Source organism: Mastomys coucha, unplaced genomic scaffold (assembly GCF_008632895.1).
Source record: "Mastomys coucha isolate ucsf_1 unplaced genomic scaffold, UCSF_Mcou_1 pScaffold3, whole genome shotgun sequence".
NCBI classification, from domain to species: domain Eukaryota; kingdom Metazoa; phylum Chordata; class Mammalia; order Rodentia; family Muridae; genus Mastomys; species Mastomys coucha.
Window position 1 is genome coordinate 48,358,896 of NW_022196909.1, and position 18,258 is coordinate 48,377,153.

The window sequence follows — 18,258 nt, forward strand, 5'->3', positions numbered from 1 at the left end:
CAAAGGGAGGGGAGGAGTGTCAGTCTAGAATAACTCATCCCAGGAGCTGGAGAGGCGGCTCAGCCATGCAGTGTGTGTGTGTACTGCTCTTGTAGAGGACCCGAGTTTGATTCCCAGTACCAGATATATGCACGGCTCACAACGGCCTGCAGCTCCTGCTCCAGGGACTCCATGGCCTCTGATCTCGGTTGTGCCAGGGCGGTTACAGCTCCAGTGAGGGACTACTTACTTACTGTTTGTTTGACCTCCTGTCAGACAGTGACCCATTCTGTGAAGCCAAAGGGGACAAATGATGGTATTGCTGCCGAGACGCCATCAGGGGCTTAGGGCGGTAGATCCTTGGGGCAGATGGCGAGATAGCTCTGCAGAGTTTAGGAGCTCTGGATGCCCAGCCTCTCCAACCTACCTGGTCCACCCAAGGGTGCCTGTCCACTGTCAGCCACATTTTCCTTGGGGACATGAGGCGACTATTCTGAGATCTATGCAGGGTCTGGGTAAGACATCTGTGTGTTGGAGCCAACCCTGTCTTGCAGCGGGTTAGGCTGAGAAGAGGAAATCGCAGCTAGGCATTTAATTCCCTTTTAATGTTTACATTATTAACACCGGCGTTACAAAACGATATTTTTACTTTCGCACGACTTAAATGGGCGATTCGATGACTAGATTACTGGGATCATTATAACTTGGAATCGCAAGCAGCGCTCCCTCGCGCGGCCCTCCTCCCCTGCTAATGCCTGGTTTCTATAAAGAGCGATTAGGGTTCCCCAAGTACCCATTCCCGAAAGGCTGGGGAGGAGTGGCCCCAGTGGGGCTTTCCGCTGAGCCAGGAGGCTGCATTGGCTCTGAAATGAGTGACAGCCAGCAGGTGGGTGTTAAAATGGTCATCAACTCCCCATGAGGCTGGTGCCACTGAGCTGCGTGCCAGGCGGCGCCCATTAATGTGCCCAGAATGGCGCTGGGTGATTGACAAGCTACTGAGTCCGGAATCTGGTTCAAACCTCCCACAGAGGGGGAAGGGAAAGGGCCCTAGGTAAGACAAGGTTAAGAGGGTCTGGGGCCCTTTAACGTGATATATAAGAGCCCACTCCGTGCCTGTGCTGGCTAAAGTCTCTCTGATTTACAACCGCACGGCTGCAAAGATGGAGGGCCACGCCGGCCAGTGGCGGCGCACACCTTTAATCCCAGCACATGGGAGGCAGAGGCAGGCGGATTTCTGAGTTCGAGGCCAACCTGGTCTACAGAGTGAGTTCCAGGACAGCCAGGGCTACACAGAGAAACCCTGTCTTGAAAAACTTAAAAAAAAAAAAAAAGATGGAGGGGCTCGAATCTGGACTCTGCCACTCCACTTCCCAGCTGGTGACCCTGGCTGATCTTCGCCTCTTTGCCTCAGTTTCTACCCCATAAAAGGAGGAGGGCAATTGTGGCCCTTGAACCTTCATGGAAACCTTACATTTAATACGTGTGCAATGTTTGATGCAGAGACTGGAATGGGGCAGATGGTACATTAATTTACCATGTAATTTCCGTTTTCTTTATGTATGCTGAGTTTATTTTATTCATTGATTAATAGCCCCCCTTTTTGTTTTTTATTTGTTTCGGTTTTGTTTTTGTTTTTTTGTTTTTGAGACAGGGTTTCTCTGGATAGCCTGGCTGTCCTAGAACTCTCTCTGGAGATCAGGCTGGCCTCGAACTTACAGAGATCCACCTGTCTCTGCCTTCTGAGTGCTGGGATTAAGGACACGCGCCACTACCACCTAGCTTAATTTGCTTATTTTGAGCCAGGATATTACTGCCTAGCTATGGCTGACCGGAGTTTACCATGTGAATGAGACTGGCCTTGAACTCACAGAGGTCAGCTTCCCTCTGCCTCCCAAATACTGGAATTAAAGGTATGAATTTCCAGGCATAGTTTATGTTATATGAAAGATGGAACTCAGGGCATCAAACATGCTGACTAGCACTCTACTGACTTAGCTGTACCCCCAGCCCTCTGTATGTATGTATGTATGTATGTATTTACTTACTTATTTATTTATTGGCCCATGCTGATCTCAAACACTGTAAAACAAAGATAGGCCTTGACCTCACTCTTCCCAATAATTCTCATTTTACTTTATTGTTTATTTTTTATAATTGTATTTATTTATTTAATGTATGTGTACTCTGCTGCATATACACCCCCCTGCCTGAAGAGGGCATCAGATCCCCCTATAGATGGTTGTGAGCCACCGTGTGGTTGCTGGGACTCAGGACCTCTGGAAGAGCAGCCAGTGCTCTTAACCACTGAGCCATCTCACCACCCCCTCCCACCCCCAATTCTTGTTCTAAAATGAAGAAACTAGAGCTCAAGGGCTGGGGGTGTTAATGTTATTCAGTTAGAAAAGGCCCTGGTTAGCATGCAAGAGGCGCTGGTTTGACCCCCCAGAATTATATAAATCAGGCACAGTGGTTTGTGTCGTAATCCTAGCACTGGGGAGGTAGAGGCAGAAGGATCAGAACTTCAAAGTCATCCTGGGCTACATAGTGACTTCCAGGCCATCCTGGGCTGCATGAGACTCTGTCTCAGAACAAGGAATAACGGTTCGCTGCCAAACCCAAGGGACTCAAGGGACTCAACCCATAAGCCTACGGGTACAGAACCCACGAGGTGAGAGGAGAAACTGGACTCCTGCTGGTACAGTTCTGACTACTAGGCTGGTCCTCCTACAAAGCAAACAAAAGACAAAAGAAACTCGAAGCAACCAGAAACAACAACAACAACAACAACAACAACGGGTATAAACACCCAAGGTTGGTTGCTCTGAGTCTCTGCTGCCTCTTTGCCTAGCAGCCTGCCTTAGCCTGACTTATCCATCTTCAGGTGGTTTCCTGGACTGACACAGGTCTGTGCCAACAACAGCCCCATGGGGATTAGCCCTCCCATCCGTGTGGATTCTGACCCTGTTTCAGAGGTTAATCCCTTCCCATCATGGCAGGGAATAGGATGGCACAGGGCAGATAATGGTACCGGAGAAGTGGCTGGGAGTTCCACTTCTCCATCCGCAGGCAGCAGGAGGAGAGAAACAAAGCCTGGCTTGGGTTTTTGAAACCTCAAAGCCCAGCCCAGCCCCAATGACACACTTTGGCCAGCAAGGCCATGCCTCTTAATCCTTCTAATCCTTTCAAACAGTTTCTCTCTCTCTCTCTCTCTCTCTCTCTCTCTCTCCTCTCTCTCTCTCTCTTTCTCTCTCTCTCTCTCACACACACACACACACCGCCAACTAAATACCCAGATATCTGAGCCTATAGGGGCCTTTCCTATTTAAACTTCTACACCCATCTTGACTTTTCCTGAACTTACCATGTATGAAACCAGCTTGTGCTTCTGATAAGTTAATAGAAGAGAGCGCCATGGTCAGCCTTGTTTTTATTTTAGGTTTGCTTGGTGGTTGCCTGTCTCCTCATACTGCATGAAATGCACAGGAAAGGGGCCTTCAGCTGTCCCCTTTGCCCTATGACAGTATGTCCTGGACGGTCACAGCTACCACTTCCACATTTGCTGGAGACTCTGTGCTGTTAATATTTCTTTTCTTTCTTTTCTTTTCTTTTCTTGTTTCAAGACAGGGTTTCTCCGTGTAGCCCTGTCTATCCTGGAACTCCCTTTGTAGACCAGGCTGGCTTCAAACTCAGAGATCCACCTGCCTCTGCCTCCTGAGTGCTGAGATGTAAAGTGTGTGCCACCCTTGCCTGGCCTGTTACTATTTTTAAAATCCTTGATAACTTAATAAAAAAGAGTCTATTACATTTAATTCAGCATGGTAGTATGTGCCTTAAACCGCAGCATTCAGGAGGCAGAGGTAAGCCAGATCTCTATGAGTTCGAGGACAGCCTGGTCTACTTAGTGAATACCAGCTAGCCAAGGATAAATTGTGAGACTCTGTCTCAAAAATAAAATTGCACTTATTTATTTATTCTCTGTGCATATAGGTGTGGGTACACCTGAGCTTGTGAGGAGTCCTTGCCACCTACAACGTGACATCCAGGGATGAAACTTGCTGGGTCATTAGCGAATACCTTTGCCTGCTTTAATGAACTTCCAGGGCCAGTTCTTTCCACCGCCAGGTAGGGTCCTTTAGCAATCTATACTATGTGTGTGTCCCAGCAGCTGCACAGCTTTATCTTGCTGTATACATGGGAGGCAGAGGCATAAGCAGAGGGTTCTCAAGTTTGAGGCCAGCCTGGGCTATACAACCAAAACATGGGGACAGGAGAGGTGATGGAACTGGGTGTGGTGGCCCATGCCTTTAATAACCAGCAACCAGTACTCGGGAGGCAAGAGCAGGCAGATCTCTGTGGGTTCCAAGCCAACTGGATTTGCATAACAAGTCCCAGGACAGCCAGGCCTCTACAAAGAGACCCTGTCTCAACCTCCTCCCCTACCACCACCAACAAAACCAAACCAAAGGATATAGAGGGGATATGGGTCCCATAGAGGACCCATATTTGATTCCCTGGCATTCATACGGCTGCTTGCAACCATCTATAACTCTCTAAGGGATCTGATGCACCAGGCACACACGTTTTACCTGCAGCCAGAACACCCATACTGGTAAATAAGAATAGATTAATAAAGTCAAAGTAAAATCACAGAAGAAAAGAAAAGGGTGGCTCCATATACTGCCTAGCCACACATCCAGGGCTAGTGTGTGATCTCTGATGCTCTCCTGACAAAATTACTGGAGCGCTTTCTTCTCATTTTCCCTTCTGTGAAGCAGAGCTTGGCTGTGTCAGGCAAGAATACAGAGAAAGACATATTACCCAGCTGTGGAGAGAAATGAAGGAGGAAGCTCAGGGGCGGCTCGGCAGCAATGGGAGGCAGGCCTTGGGCGGAGGTGGGAAGCAGGCAGAGGGAGGGTTTAATCTGAGCAGATCGGTGGGTGGTTTAAATGGGGAACGTCTCCACAGCTCTAGAGATCTTGGCTAGGGTGCCATGCCAAGGTGAGACGCTCAGTGGCGTGCCCCTAGAGAACTTCCCTGATCAGCCCATCATGTCCCAATTCCCAGCACAGCCTCACCTTAGCTCTTGTTAGCCACGAAGCTGGGTGGCTTTCCTGAGATATGCTTACTCCCTGATTCCAGGCACTGAGGGCCAGGGTAGACTGGAAACCACAAGGCCCACCCAGGTATGGCTTTAAAGAGCATTTGCCTGGCCACACCCAACCTGGGAGTCAGGGGTGGAGAGACCCCCTTGCCTGTCTTAGGGAGAGTAACTTGATGGTAGTAAATGGTTTTCCTTCCACCTGAGGTAGAAGTATGGTTAGAGGTTGAGGAAGGTGCCAGGGTGCCAGGAAAAGTTCATGCCTGCTGCCTCCTTCAGTGGTCTCCCTTCCTCTATCTGCTACAGCAAGGGCTGGGCAGACAGATAGTCCTGTGCACTGCTCCCCACCCCCAGGAATTGCTCCCCATGTTGTGAATGCTGAGAGGGTTAGGGTCTGACAGACCTAGGTGGGAATGTGGCTTCATTCATTCATTCATTCATTCAGCACTAATTTATAGAGTGAGTTCCAAGACACCTAGGGCTACACAGAGAAACCCCATATCAAAAGAAAAACCATACACACACACCCATATGCTACCTATATGATATATATATGTATGTGTGTATATATATATGATATGATATATATGTGTATATGTATACATATATATACATATATACACACATATATACATATATATACACATATATACATATATATACACACATATATATATCATATCAAAAGAAAGGGGATCCGCCCAGCAAGATGGCTCACAGGTAAAGGGACTTCACTGGATATATGTCTATAATCCTAGGAGGCTGTTGAGGTTGGAGGATCTCAAATTCCAGGCCAACCTGGACCACCTAACATGGACCACCCGTTGTTGAACATAGTACATTTGGGACTAAAGAGATGGCTCCGTGGCTAAGGGCTATTGCTGTTCTTGCAGACCCTCCCTCTCTTCCTTTCCAGAGCTCTCATGGTGGCTCACAACTCTCTATGATTCCAGTTCCAGGGGATCGGGTGTTTTGTTTGGTTGGTTGGTTTTGGCCAGGCATGCACATAGGCAGACATTCATACACAAACTATTTTTAAAAATTAATGGAAAAGGCAGTATTTTTTAAGTTGTATTTTGCCACAATAAAAACATTCATTCTTAGGGCTGGAGAAACGGGTTATTAAGAGCATTTATTGCTCTTGCAGAGAATCAGGTTTGGTCCTCAGAACTGACACGTGTACGTGTTGCAGGGAAACACTCATACATATTAGAATAAAGAAAACACACTATAAAAAGTTTTTTTTTTTTAAGATTTCCAGGCTGCAACAACGTTTTTTGGTACTTCATAGGAAACCTGTGCATGTGGTGAACAACGCGGTCCGGAGGCTGGAGAGAGATCTAGAACTGTCACAGAGATCCATGTGGCAGAGATAAGTACAGGGTGATGAGTGTGGGGGTGGGGCAGCTGTGTGTGTGTGTGTGTGTGTGTGTGTGTGTGTGTGTACACACGCCAGACATTAAGATCAAACACATCTCCAGCCAGTAACAACCTGCATTCACGTGCAAATGTGTCGCTTATGCAAAGCGGCAGAGGTCTCGGGGGAAGCTTTTTTTGGTCTCGAGCTTGTGAAGTCATTGAAAGCGAAGAGCAAAGCTGTCCCCAGGGTACACCGCGTCTGCTTTGCCCCTGGGAGCTGGGCGAGTTCCAGGACGAAGAATCTGAAGCGCTCAGACCTCGCTCTCAAAGGTGAGCAGCGCCGCTGCCTGGAGGGGAGCGCACCGTTGGCAGAACTGCGCACGCGCGCGGGGAGGCCGGCACGCCTTAGTGCGCACGCGCCCTCTGCGGTCTTGACTCCTCCCCCAGGGGCGGGGCAAGCGGGGCCCAAGATGGCCGCTCTCCGCTACCGGCGTTTTCTTAAGCTCTGTGAGGAATGGCCAGTGGACGAGACCAAACGGGGCCGGGACTTGGGCGCTTACCTGCGGCAGCGGGTAGCGCAGGCCTTTCGGGAGGGAGAAAACACCCAGGTGACCGGAGGGGAGGAGGTTGGGGACGTCGGAGCGATGGGCGGCAAGGGAGGTGGGGGTCTGCGCATGCGTCGGCCGCTCTGACAGGCTGCACGTGTGCGAGGTCCATCTTGCAGTTAGCCTCGGAGTGCGACGCCTTCTACTCAGTTTTCTTCCTTGTCTGCACCGCGTAGTGATCAGTGAAGAGCCCCCGAGGTCCAGACGCCACTCAAAGAATCAAATAGTAAGGCGGGGTTCCATAACATCGTTAATGTGTTTGCAAGCCCAGCCTATTCCCCAAAAACTTCCAGCAAAGCTTCACTGTTTTCCGCCACTGTGAAACGGTTTGCGTCTTCCACACAGGTCCCTTGTGTGACTAGTAGACCTTCTCGCCCCACTTTGGCTTAGGTTCCCTTATCAAGCACGGCCAGGCGTAGAGAGCTCGGTTAGGTTCCAGAGAGACAGCAGTGAATTAGATGGGGTCTTGCTCCTTGTGGCTTTGAATTTTTTTTTTTTTAAGATTTATTTATTTTATGTATGTGAGTACATTGTCGCTGTCTTCAGACACACCAGAAGAGGGCATCAGATCCTACTTTAGATGATTGTGAGCCACCTTTTGGTTGCTGGGAATTGAACTCGGGACCTCTGGAAGAGCGGTCGGTGCTCTTAACCGCTGAGCCATCATCTCTCCAGCCCCATGGCTTTGAATTCTTATTCAGGACACGAAGAACAAATAGACGCATAAGACAGTCCCAATGAGTACTCTGATCTGGTAAATGTAACAGTAGTCGGGTTCCTGAGGCTTACCCGAGGAAATTACACATAGGTAGGACTCAAGGCGGGAAGACAGGGAACACTGCCTTTCGGGAAGGGCAACCAGGCACTCCAGACCGGCATGTTACAGAAAAGAAAGCAAGCCTACGGGTAGTGAGTGGCATGGCCACAGCTAAGACTTGAAGCAGAAGGAAGGCGGGAGCTAAGTAAAATCACTATACAGGTTTTGTTTGTTTGTTTGTTTTTTAATTTTACTTACAGATATGTCTGTGTACTACATTAGTGCAGTGCCCACTGAGGCCAGAAGGGGGCGTTGGGTCCCCTGGAACTGAAGTTACAAGTGGTTGTGAGCCACTGTGTGGGGACTCGGAATCGAGCCTCAGTCCTTCATAACTGCCCAGCCCCCGCTCCAGGCCTGCGTTAGATGTCACATCTTACCAGGAAGCCAGTGAGAAGCCACCAGGAACATTTAGTCAGGGGACTGACGTGCCCTAATTTTCAAAGGTTACTCTGGTGCCGTGGCATTGGGAAGCAAGGAGCCTCAGAGAAGCCTGCTGTGGTAGCACTGAAAGAGAGAGATGCCTGCGGCGGTTTAGATAAGGGTGGCACCCCAGGAGACAGAAGTAACAGAAAGTAGTCTGTAAAGGGTGGGTCACATTAACAGCGCGGGTGTCCTGGGTGTGGGGTAAAGGAGAGGAACCAAGGACAGTGCCTAAAGTTTTCCCCCTTGTCTTTTTTTGGCTTGAGCAGCTGGGTGCCATTTACTCAAACGGGAAAGACTAGACGGAGGAGCAGGTGGGGTGTGGGAAGTGCATCGCACGTTTGATGGAGAGGCTTTAAACTCAAGATGCCAGGCAGACTGGCTCCCAAGTGGAATGTCACGCAGGCAGGAGGTCATTTGAGCACAGGGCTTAGGCAAGAGGTCAGAGGTGAGGAGTGAGATGCCCAGCACACATAGGCAGCCAGAGAGATGACCTATGAGACGGACCACGACGTGCCAAAGCAGGAGCCAGCTAAACCAGCCCACCTCATGAGTGAGGTGGAGCCAGTGGCCACATGACTAGACTGCTGATTGTCACATGGATGGCGGATCTGCCCAGGGTCCTCACATTGTTGCTGGGAGTCTTCACTGACCCATACCTCACAGATTACGAGGCAAACCACATGGGCTGTGCTCCCTAATTTCTAGTATGAGCTTCCTGCAAATAGAGGTGAAGCCCCCAGCCCGACTCACACACACCGTCTAATGTGGTTGTTGGTACACAGAAGCGTCTCCAGATGCAGAGGAAGTTGCTGGGCAGCGTCAAGGCAAGAGCGCAGACTGTGTCCTGTGTGTACACTCGCTCCTCACACTCCTTGCTCCAAAGCTCCTGATGTACGTGCGGTCCCTGGCACTGCTGACACAGGCAGTCCGGTCCTCTGTCCCAAGTAGCTTAGAGTTGGGCAGCCAGAGGCTAAATGCTGGAGGAGGAGAGACTGGAGCTCACCTATTTGATTGTTAGGGTAAGACAGCCAGCTGGGAGGGGAGAGCTTTCTCTTTGGGAGTTGTCATCCTTTGTCACCACCTAGGGACATAGTTTCTGATCAGCTGAGGCCCACACAGACTTGAGTCATAGCTGCACCAGAGGTTCCGACACGGCTGATGGATGTGTTCTGGGTGGAGTGAACCAGGGCGTCGTGGTGGCAGCGGGCACATTACTCAGGACCTCTGTCGTAGCTCATCCTGATGTCACCTGAAATTGAGCCTGCTTGGGCTTAGTAAATCTTGGTGATAATTTTTGGAGGGAGCAGTGCTTGGCTGGGATGGAGAACAGTGTGTGAGTCACTCCCTCCGCCACCCCCGGATCACTTAGGAAAGACCTTGAGAAGGGAAGGTGGCTCTGAGAGACGCTTCATTAAACCCACAGTAGAAGGCGGGATGAGACCTGGGGGTGGCTGGTGGCTGTGACCCCCCCCACCTCTCTGCCACTTGTCCAGAAAATGGAACTGGAGGGGGCAGAGGCTGCTGTGCTGAACAGCTTTGCTGAGACCCGCATCCTCCTGGCCTAACACCCACCATACCAGGTATACAGAACACTTGGCACATCTCATCTAATTTTAACCTTTGGGCCCCCAGGTGAAGAAGCCATCACTGTCCTGATTTTTACAGATAATGAAATCAAATCAGAAAAGTAAAACCAGGTTCCTTGACAGTAAGAGACAAGTAGACAGCCCAGCCTCTATGCCCTGCTCTGCACGGCCCAGGTTCTCAGCCCAGGTCTCAGCCCGGCCTCTGTGCCCTGCTCTGCATGGCCCAGGTTCTCAGCCCAGCCTCTATGCCCTGCTCTGCACGGCCCGGGTTCTCAGCCCAGCCTCTGTGCCCTGCTCTGCACAGGTCTCAGCAGGTGTCCCTGTTACCAGGCCTCTTGAGAGGCCTCCTGTTAGGTTTCCTCTGTGAGCATCAAGTACCCCCTCCCTGGATTCACTGATCAGACCTTTTGGATCACAGCAGTTGGGGCAAGGAATTAAACACTTGAGGCCCACTTCCTTTCTATGCCCCATCACCACCTCCCCAGTGCAGCAAGAAGAAAGGTGGTCCTCGGTGGGACACCAGTGCAGAAAGGCCAGGCTTGCTGGAAGGCCAATTAATAATTCACACTAACAGACCTGAGCACAGAAGCCTCTGCCTCCCTCCTTATGGCAGAGGTTGGCCTGCGGGGGATCTCTCGGCCCACCCTAACCCCAGCAGGAGGAGGTGGCAGTGGGGAGCCAGAACACAGGGAACACCCCTACCACCTTGTGCTTGTTGTTGCCTTTTGAAGTTGGTGGCTGTGGGTCTGCTCAGCTCTGAATACAGCTTTCTTAAGAGTTGCCATTCCCTGCTGCACCTCCCTCTTCACAATGGCACCTGGTGTGGGGAAGGCCGACAGCTGTGCTTGTTGACTTACTGCAGGCAAGGAGCAGATCCTGCTGATGAGTTGTCAGGGCGATGGCTGGCTGAAAGCTCTGCTGGGCCAGCCTCCTCAGCTCAGGCCACTCGGGGAACGGGGATGGGCTGGAGGTGCTGCTGCCTGTCCATCCGGACGGGCTGTGGCCATTGTGTCTTACAGAGGGTTAGATTAGATGATGGCCCAAAGAGAAGGATACCAAGCTTTGCTGGGTTTCCAGCAAGGAACTGTGCCGGCATCTCAAAGGATCCAAGGCGTGAGAGTAGTCATCCAGGTGAGGCCTGGTCTCAGTGGGGCTGGCTGGCGTGTGACGGCCACAGAGAAGGCATCTCACTGTGACTCAGACTTTGGGGACATGGTCTAAGGACAGTGTGTGCTCTTTGTATGTTCAGGTACTACAAAAATGGAGTGGGAGGAGAGCGGTTATGGGACAGACTGTCGTTGTCTTTTTTTACCCTCGGTTTTAGAGTAAGGAGCTGTGCTGGGATGTGTGTGTATGTGTGCAAAGTACAGCTGCTCCTCTCGGGGGCAAATGGCTGCATCCAGTAGTGATCCCCACGTCAGCAACTCTGGGCCTTCAGTGCCTGCCAGCCCCTTGGTGCCTCAGTACCCTGCCCTCACAGGCCCTTGCCTGCCTTCAGAACTTAAGTCTTCCTTAATCTTTGAGACCCAGTGACTTTGGACCACTGTACTCCACACACCAGAAACCTGACCTGCTGGTCAGCTTGTCCTGTGCCCTCTCTCTGCCCACTCATCCCATGCTACTCAAGCTCAGACAGTTAGGGACCGTGTCTGCTCTGCCCCGTGTGACTCCCCAGCCTCGCCCACATCTCTCCTGCTGAGTTCTGCAGTGCTGCCTTGCCCTGACTCAGCTCCACACAGCTCAAGGCAGGGTTGGTTTTCAGTGTGCTCATTTCTTGTCCACTCTTTGACTGCTGGCTACTCCTTTATGTCCCTCACAGCCTGGTTCTCTAGTGGTGCACCCTCTATAGTAGGTGCTCAAGAAATAGACAGGAGTGTGCTCCAAGTCAGTGTGGTTCCTGTCAGAAGTTCATTACAGAGTCATGGAACCTTCTCCTTGTAGAGCCTCCTGGACCGGATCCGACCTCACCTTCATTAGAGCAGTCTGCAGCACCTCTCCAATGTACTTATGCTTCCCTTGTGTCGCCAGAACAGGGGCCACTGTACGAATTGCTATCACTACCAAAAATTCAATTTTGAAAATCGAAATCAGTGCCTGCGGCATGGATGTAGATTTGTATGTATAAAAGTTTAATATGGTAAAGAGAAATTTACTGACGGCTGAGCAGGGAAATGTGGGGAACGAGATGGAGCTGTGAAGGGCGCTCGTCTTCGAGCCTCTGTTTCATTCACGTGTGGGGAACAGTGTTGAATTTTTCATAATGCCCATGTGCGGCTCTTTGTCCCAAAATGTCTTCAATCTCATTAGGTGCAAATGCAAGTCCAGTTATTTTCAAGCTTGGCATGTAGGAGCCTTTGCTAAAACCATAAGGAATGGTGGTGTCCCAGGTTCCAGAGCGTCGTGCTGGTCTGTGAGGTGAAGTGTGGGTGGGTAGGCATAGGACAAGGCTGAGTGATCGAGACAGGGTCTCACTGGGAGAAGTGAGGTAGCAGACAAGACTGATCTTTAACTGCTGAGCTGCAGTTAGATACAGCACAGACCCTGAGATGGGGCTTGTAGTTTGCTGTCTCTCCTTAGGCAGTAAGAATTTGCTAGAAACTGGCATGTTGTCAACTCCCTTCACCTCCACTGGGCTGCTTTACAGCCTTTTGTAGACACCTGACCTAGTGGGAAATCAGATGAAATTAGATGGTAATTTTGCATTGTGTTATCTAGTCCCTGAGGCTGGCCTTGAACTCACCACCCTCCTTCCTGAGTTCTGAGATGATAGACCTCTGCCACCATCCTTGCCTACAAAGCTCCGTGAACACTGGGGACAGAGGGCACTGAGGAGGCTAAGTTCCCAGGGTCACCTCAGCTTTGCACTCGGGTCTTACAGTTGTCAGGGTGGCCCTGTCCTCCGTGCTCACCCTGTGAGGCAGCCTCTGCAGGGACCGCCACTGGGGCTCAGGTCTGACTGCTGAGCAGGCTGCTCTGCTGGCCCTAGGATGGCAGCCTGGTGGTGGGAGGGGTCGGAGCAGGTGAGCAGCCATGAGAGCAGCCTTTGGCAGAGCCCCCTGCCTGACCATGGGATGCTTAGTGGCTGCCTAGAAGTGTCCAGGTCAGGTCCAGTTCTCACTGCACTGCCCCCAACCCTGGTAACATGCCTACGTGAGTGGCACTGGCCACTCATGCACACTCCTTGGGTCCTTCCTGGCTGTGCTCCAGCTGATGTCTGCTGGGACGTTTCTCCAGTCTTCCCTGGCTCACCCTGTGTGCTCTGTGTTGGTCTGAGCAGCCAGCGCTCTTCCCTGTTTGTCTTGAAATGGAGTCCCCAGCACGGCTGTGCTACCTCCTTCAGCTTCACACTGCCCTCAGAGGTGGGGGCTTATTATCACTTCCTTTAAAGTCTGGTTCACTGGTAATCCTCTAAAGTGGCAGTGTATGAGAGATGGAAACGGAACAAGACATAGGACACAAGGTGGCCATGGCACAGGACAGGGCACCACACTAAGGATTGGAATGTGGGCACAGATTACTAGACAATGGCATTGTATTAGCGTTAGTTGTCCTGATGGTCACATGCGAGAACATCCACACATAATCAGATATTCACAAGAGCCATGCAGACGTGTCAGCCTTAAGTGAATGGGCAACGGTCTGTCAGTTACCCACCATCTTTTAGCATCCCACCCAGGCAGCTACCCCACTGTCCCTGCAGCCACAGAGGCCCCTGCTTTCCTGTGAGGCCTCTGCTCGCACCAAGGCTGTGCAGGCTGTGGAGTGTGTAAGTCGGAGAGCACAGCAGAAGAAATGACCTTTTCTGCTGGTGTTAGACATTGTGTGACTGCCGTTTGTGAATGCAGCTGTGTATATGGGGTGCGTGTGCATGCATGTTTGCATGTGCACACGCAGAGGGCGGCTTCTGCTGTGAGTCCTCAAATACTGTCCACCCTTCTGTTTCTCCCTCCCTCCCTCCCTCCCTTCTTCTTAAAGACAGATTCTAGCCGGGCGGTGGTGGCACACGCCTTTAATCCCAGCACTTGGGAGGCAGAGGCAGGTGGATTTCTGAGTTTGAGGCCAGCCTGGTCTACAGAGTGAGTTCCAGGACAGCCAGGGCTACACAGAGAAACCCTGTCTCGAAAAACCTAAAAAAAAAAAAAAAAAAAAAAAGACAGGCTCTCTCTCTGTCCTGTAGGTTCAGGCCAAGGAGCCACCTGTCCACATGTGCCCAGTACTGCAGCCAGGAGGAGGAGCCCCTGTGTCCTGACATCTGAGTGGAGATGGTGCATTCTGTGTCCAAGGCAGAGGGCTTGGGGTTGTGTGCTCTGCCTCTGTGTTCTGTGTGGCTCGTTACCCACGCTTGCTGGAGAAGCAGTGTGCTGCTGCCATGAGAGCACACCTTTAATCCCAGCATTCAGAAGGCAGGGGCCGCAGGCTCTCTGTAACTTCAGCACTAGCCTGGTCTACACAGTAAGTTCCAGGACTACAGAGACCCTGGCCACACACACACACACTAAGTTCCAGGACTACAGAGACCCTGGCCACACACACACACACACACACACACACTAAGTTCCAGGACTATAGAGACCCTGGCCGCACGCGCGCGCGCACACACACACACACACACACACACACACACACCCCAAAGGCTGCAGTGTGCCAAGCACTGCCCCCTTGGAGGACATGGCTGCCACCCTCTGTCTTGCTGGCCCTTGTCAGGGAGATGCCAGCCCCACACGCCATCCTGTTTTCATGTCTCAGTTCTGAGGCTCACTCGTGTCAGCCCACAGCCCCCTCTCCTGGTGCCTCCTGGACAGCGCTGCCGACCTCAAGCCGGGGATGCATCTGGAGAAAGGAAAGCAGGGCTGGGGCCTCATTTGACACACAGGCAGAAGAGGGCTGCCTTGCTGAAGTGCTTAACTCCTGATTTATTTATACGCTCACTCTTCAAGAAAGGATTTAAGTCAGGGAAGAAAAAGCCATCATTTGAATTCTGGGAGAACTATAAAAGAGAGTTTTGTTCTGGGAGACTTAAGAAATCCTGGCAGAGCTGGGTAGTGGTGGCACACACCTTTAATCCCAGCACTTGGGGAGCAGAGGCAGGTGGATTTCTGAGTTCGAGGCCAGCCTGGTCTACAGAGTGAGTTCCAGGACAGCCAGGGCTATACAGAGAAACTCTATCTCAAAAAAAAAAAAACCAAAAAAAAAAAAAACAAAAACCACCTGGCAGAGAAATGTAATGAGGACCATAGACGGACGGCAAGGGTGGAGAGAAGGAGTGGTTAAAGCCCGTGTGCCTGCTCTGGGCTTTCTTCCTGGTCCTGGTCTGGGTCCTATTTGCAACATGGCTCTTTCTTCTCAGGCCGTGTCTCCTCCACCATGGGCCAGGATCTGCTGGAGCTCTCCATGTAGCCCATGTAGCCCAGGTTGACCTCACACGCGGCCCTGACCAAGTGCTGGGCTTGCAGGACTGCCCGAACCCTGGTTGGCGCTCTCCCTTGCTTAGTAGAGATGGAAGTGCTGGAGGGTCCCTTGGCTCATTTGTTGTTGGGTCTTCCATAAGGAATATTTAATCCACTTCGTACTGATCTCGGTTCATAGAGCTTGCTTGCTTTCCGAGCAGCCTTTCTCCTGCCCCTGGGCCTCAGGTGGCCCCAGGTGCTCTTGGGCTCCATGGCAGCACCCTGTGTCCTCTCGTTACAGGGTCCCTTTCCCTGGGAGGGCCTTCCTCCCTGCCTTGAGCTCCTTTCTGCGTCCTTGGAGCCCACACCGCCCCCAGCATATCTATACTACCCACCCCTGGCGTGGTGTTCCCAAGGTGCAAAGAGCTGCTGAACGCTTTTTTGTTTGTTTGTTGAGGGCTCAGAGAGCCTGCAGGTCGCGAGGCGGGTGAGGTGGGGCTTTTTATCCATGGAGCTGACTTTTCTTTCAGGAACTATAGGGAAATTAGCTTCCCTCACGCAGGGACACCAGTGCCCTCCTCTGTGAATACATTGTGCACATAGCCCTCCCTCTAGGTATGGGTGCAGCGTGGGGGCCCACCTCCTCGGCTCACGTCCCTGGGGACACGCTGTCTTTCAGATAGCAGAACCCGAGGCCTGTGATCAGATGTACGAGAGCTTAGCACGGCTGCATTCAAACTACTACAAGCACAAGGTGAGTGGGCACAGGCCCTTGTACCCCGCCTCTGAGAGGAGGACCGTCAGAGTGGGGGGCCCTGATTATACAGAATTTGTAAAGAATTGTGGTTTGCGATGTAACCCAGCACTTTCAGCTTAGCCAACAATGGTGCCCGGCAGAGGCCTTTAAAGGCCCTCTGAATCAAAGCCATGCTTCTGTGTGCCCGCGCATGCTCCTGTTCATATTTCTCACTCAGTGATGGAACTGGTGTCGCACGCTGATCAAGATGGAGTCCTAGGATGATCCTGTCACACCAAGGCCCACTCCTCCTCACCCTTAGCATGATTACTGTCAAATTCCATCAAGTGTAATTTTTCCCAGACTTGAAAAATACGTCAGGAGCTCCCCAAATAGGCATGGCCAAATGGAAGAGGCTGTGCGCCCAAGGGATTCCTTCCAAACACCAGCGACTGCTGTGTGGGCTCCACCTGGGAGCTGCTTGTTAGAGCGCAGAGGCCTGGGCCTGCGGAGATAGCCACAGGTGTGGTTCCTGCGAGGCCTGGCCTCCAGGTGGCGCTGTGCCCCTCATTGTCAGGCCTCGGGCCTCAGCACCTGCATCCAGCCTGAGGAAGGCCACTGTGTGCAGAACTAATGTGTCCCTTCTCTCCTGCCCCTGTGCCAGTACCCTCGCCCCAGAGACACCAGCTTCAGTGGCCTGTCCGTGGAAGAGTACAAGCTCATCCTGTCCACAGGTAGGAAGCATGGCTGCCCTCCCTGCTTGGTTCATCACTTTAGCCGGCCAGGTTAGAAGGTTGCCTAATAAGACAGTTCTCATGCCAGAGAGCCTTGAGTAGCCCAGGGGAAATCCTGAAGCCACAGCGCTCATATGCTTGAGCCACAGAATATGGAAAAGGTCAAAGGCATGCTTTAGACAACAAAGTCATCTTTACTGCTTCTAATTCAAGGCTGCTGGCTGGGAACATATTAGCCAAATTGGAAGTCATTGGATTCAGTTTGGAAGGAAAATAATTTTATTTTTATGGTCCTAAGGGGGCTTTGTAAACAATGAGGCTTTTAATTAAAACAAAAAGCCATTCAGTGAATGAGTATGGGGATATCCGCCTGTGAGTTATCTGTCCCAGGAGACGTGGTCTGCAGGTTTGATATGTGTCTAGCGAGGTCTGTTTGGGAGTCATGGCTAGAACCCAGCTCATAGGAAGGAAGCCCCTGCCAGCCACCCCTCCTCACTTCCCCATTTCTATTGTCCCTCAAAGGGTCAGAGCATGTAGGTACTGGAAAACTGCTATTTTTATTGCCAAGGATATTGTATATAAAAATAGGCTAACCTTTTCTGGAAGGGTAGGGCCCTGAACATAGGCTGTCTGGTACTCTAGATATTTCTCCTTCCTCCTGGCCATGAAGATTAGACCTTCTAGAATTCTTGCCCTTCTGGGCAGATGGGAGCCTGGTAATGTCACCTGCTGTGTCACTGTTGCCTCTCAGTGTGGCCAGGCATCTCTTTGAGGTGTTTGTCTCCCTGACGTATAATTTACTCCCACGCCCCTGAGCATGCATGACCTGCAGCGAAGGAGTATCTGCCAGGGATCAGAGAGTGGCCTATGCTTCCCGCCATCTTGTCCTTGCCCCTTCTGGCAGACCTCAGGAAGCCTCAGGACGGGCAGCAGGGGAGCATGGAGACTGTTGGTCTGGCTTCCAGTCAGCCCCGGAAACCCCGACAATGTGTGCACAGCAGGCCTTGGGTTTTTGCTGCAATTGTGTGAAACCAGTACCACCCAATAAGGCTCTCCACTCCCCAGGGGCAGCCAGGCCTGCAGTGTGGCCCCTGGCCTGTGAGCTTTATGGAGAGGGAAGGGGAGGGAAGCAGAGCCAAGCGGAGTGGAGCAGAGCAGAGCAGAGCAGCCATCCCCATGTCACCCTTGCCGCCTTGTGTGGGAATGTGGACCTGGGAAGGTCGCAGGGTCGGAGGCACTGCCCATAAACAGTAACTGCAGCTAGCGCTTGTGTTGAAATGGGCCCAAAAGCTAACTGGTGGTGTGCCAGCGTCTAAGTTGAATATCTAGAGTATAACCGAGAGGTCTGCTAGGGAACCCTGAGCCCTGTGGACATTAGGAATGGCTGTCAGTTGTTGGGGTAGGGCCATGCTGGCCTTAGTGAAAAGAGGCGAGAAGGCTGACACGCCAAGGGAGAGCATCCTGCTGCAGTGTCAGGGCAGGGAAGGGCTGGCCGTGTCACTGCACGTGTGCAGTGTCGGGGCAGGGAAGGGCT

At 51.7% G+C, this 18,258-nt stretch overlaps 1 protein-coding gene across 1 annotated transcript in view; it reads left to right on the forward strand.

Annotated features, from left to right (window-relative positions):
- Positions 1 to 6,854: 6,854 nt before the first annotated feature.
- LOC116075537 (ubiquinol-cytochrome-c reductase complex assembly factor 2) overlaps positions 6,855 to 18,258 on the forward strand; it is a 12,631-nt gene continuing 1,227 nt past the window's right edge. The window contains exons 1-3 of the mRNA XM_031348788.1: positions 6,855 to 7,044; positions 15,934 to 16,008; positions 16,655 to 16,724. Of these exons, the coding sequence (XP_031204648.1) occupies positions 6,907 to 7,044; positions 15,934 to 16,008; positions 16,655 to 16,724 (283 nt within the window). The 5' untranslated portion in view covers positions 6,855 to 6,906. The remainder of the gene's footprint in view (positions 7,045 to 15,933; positions 16,009 to 16,654; positions 16,725 to 18,258) is intronic.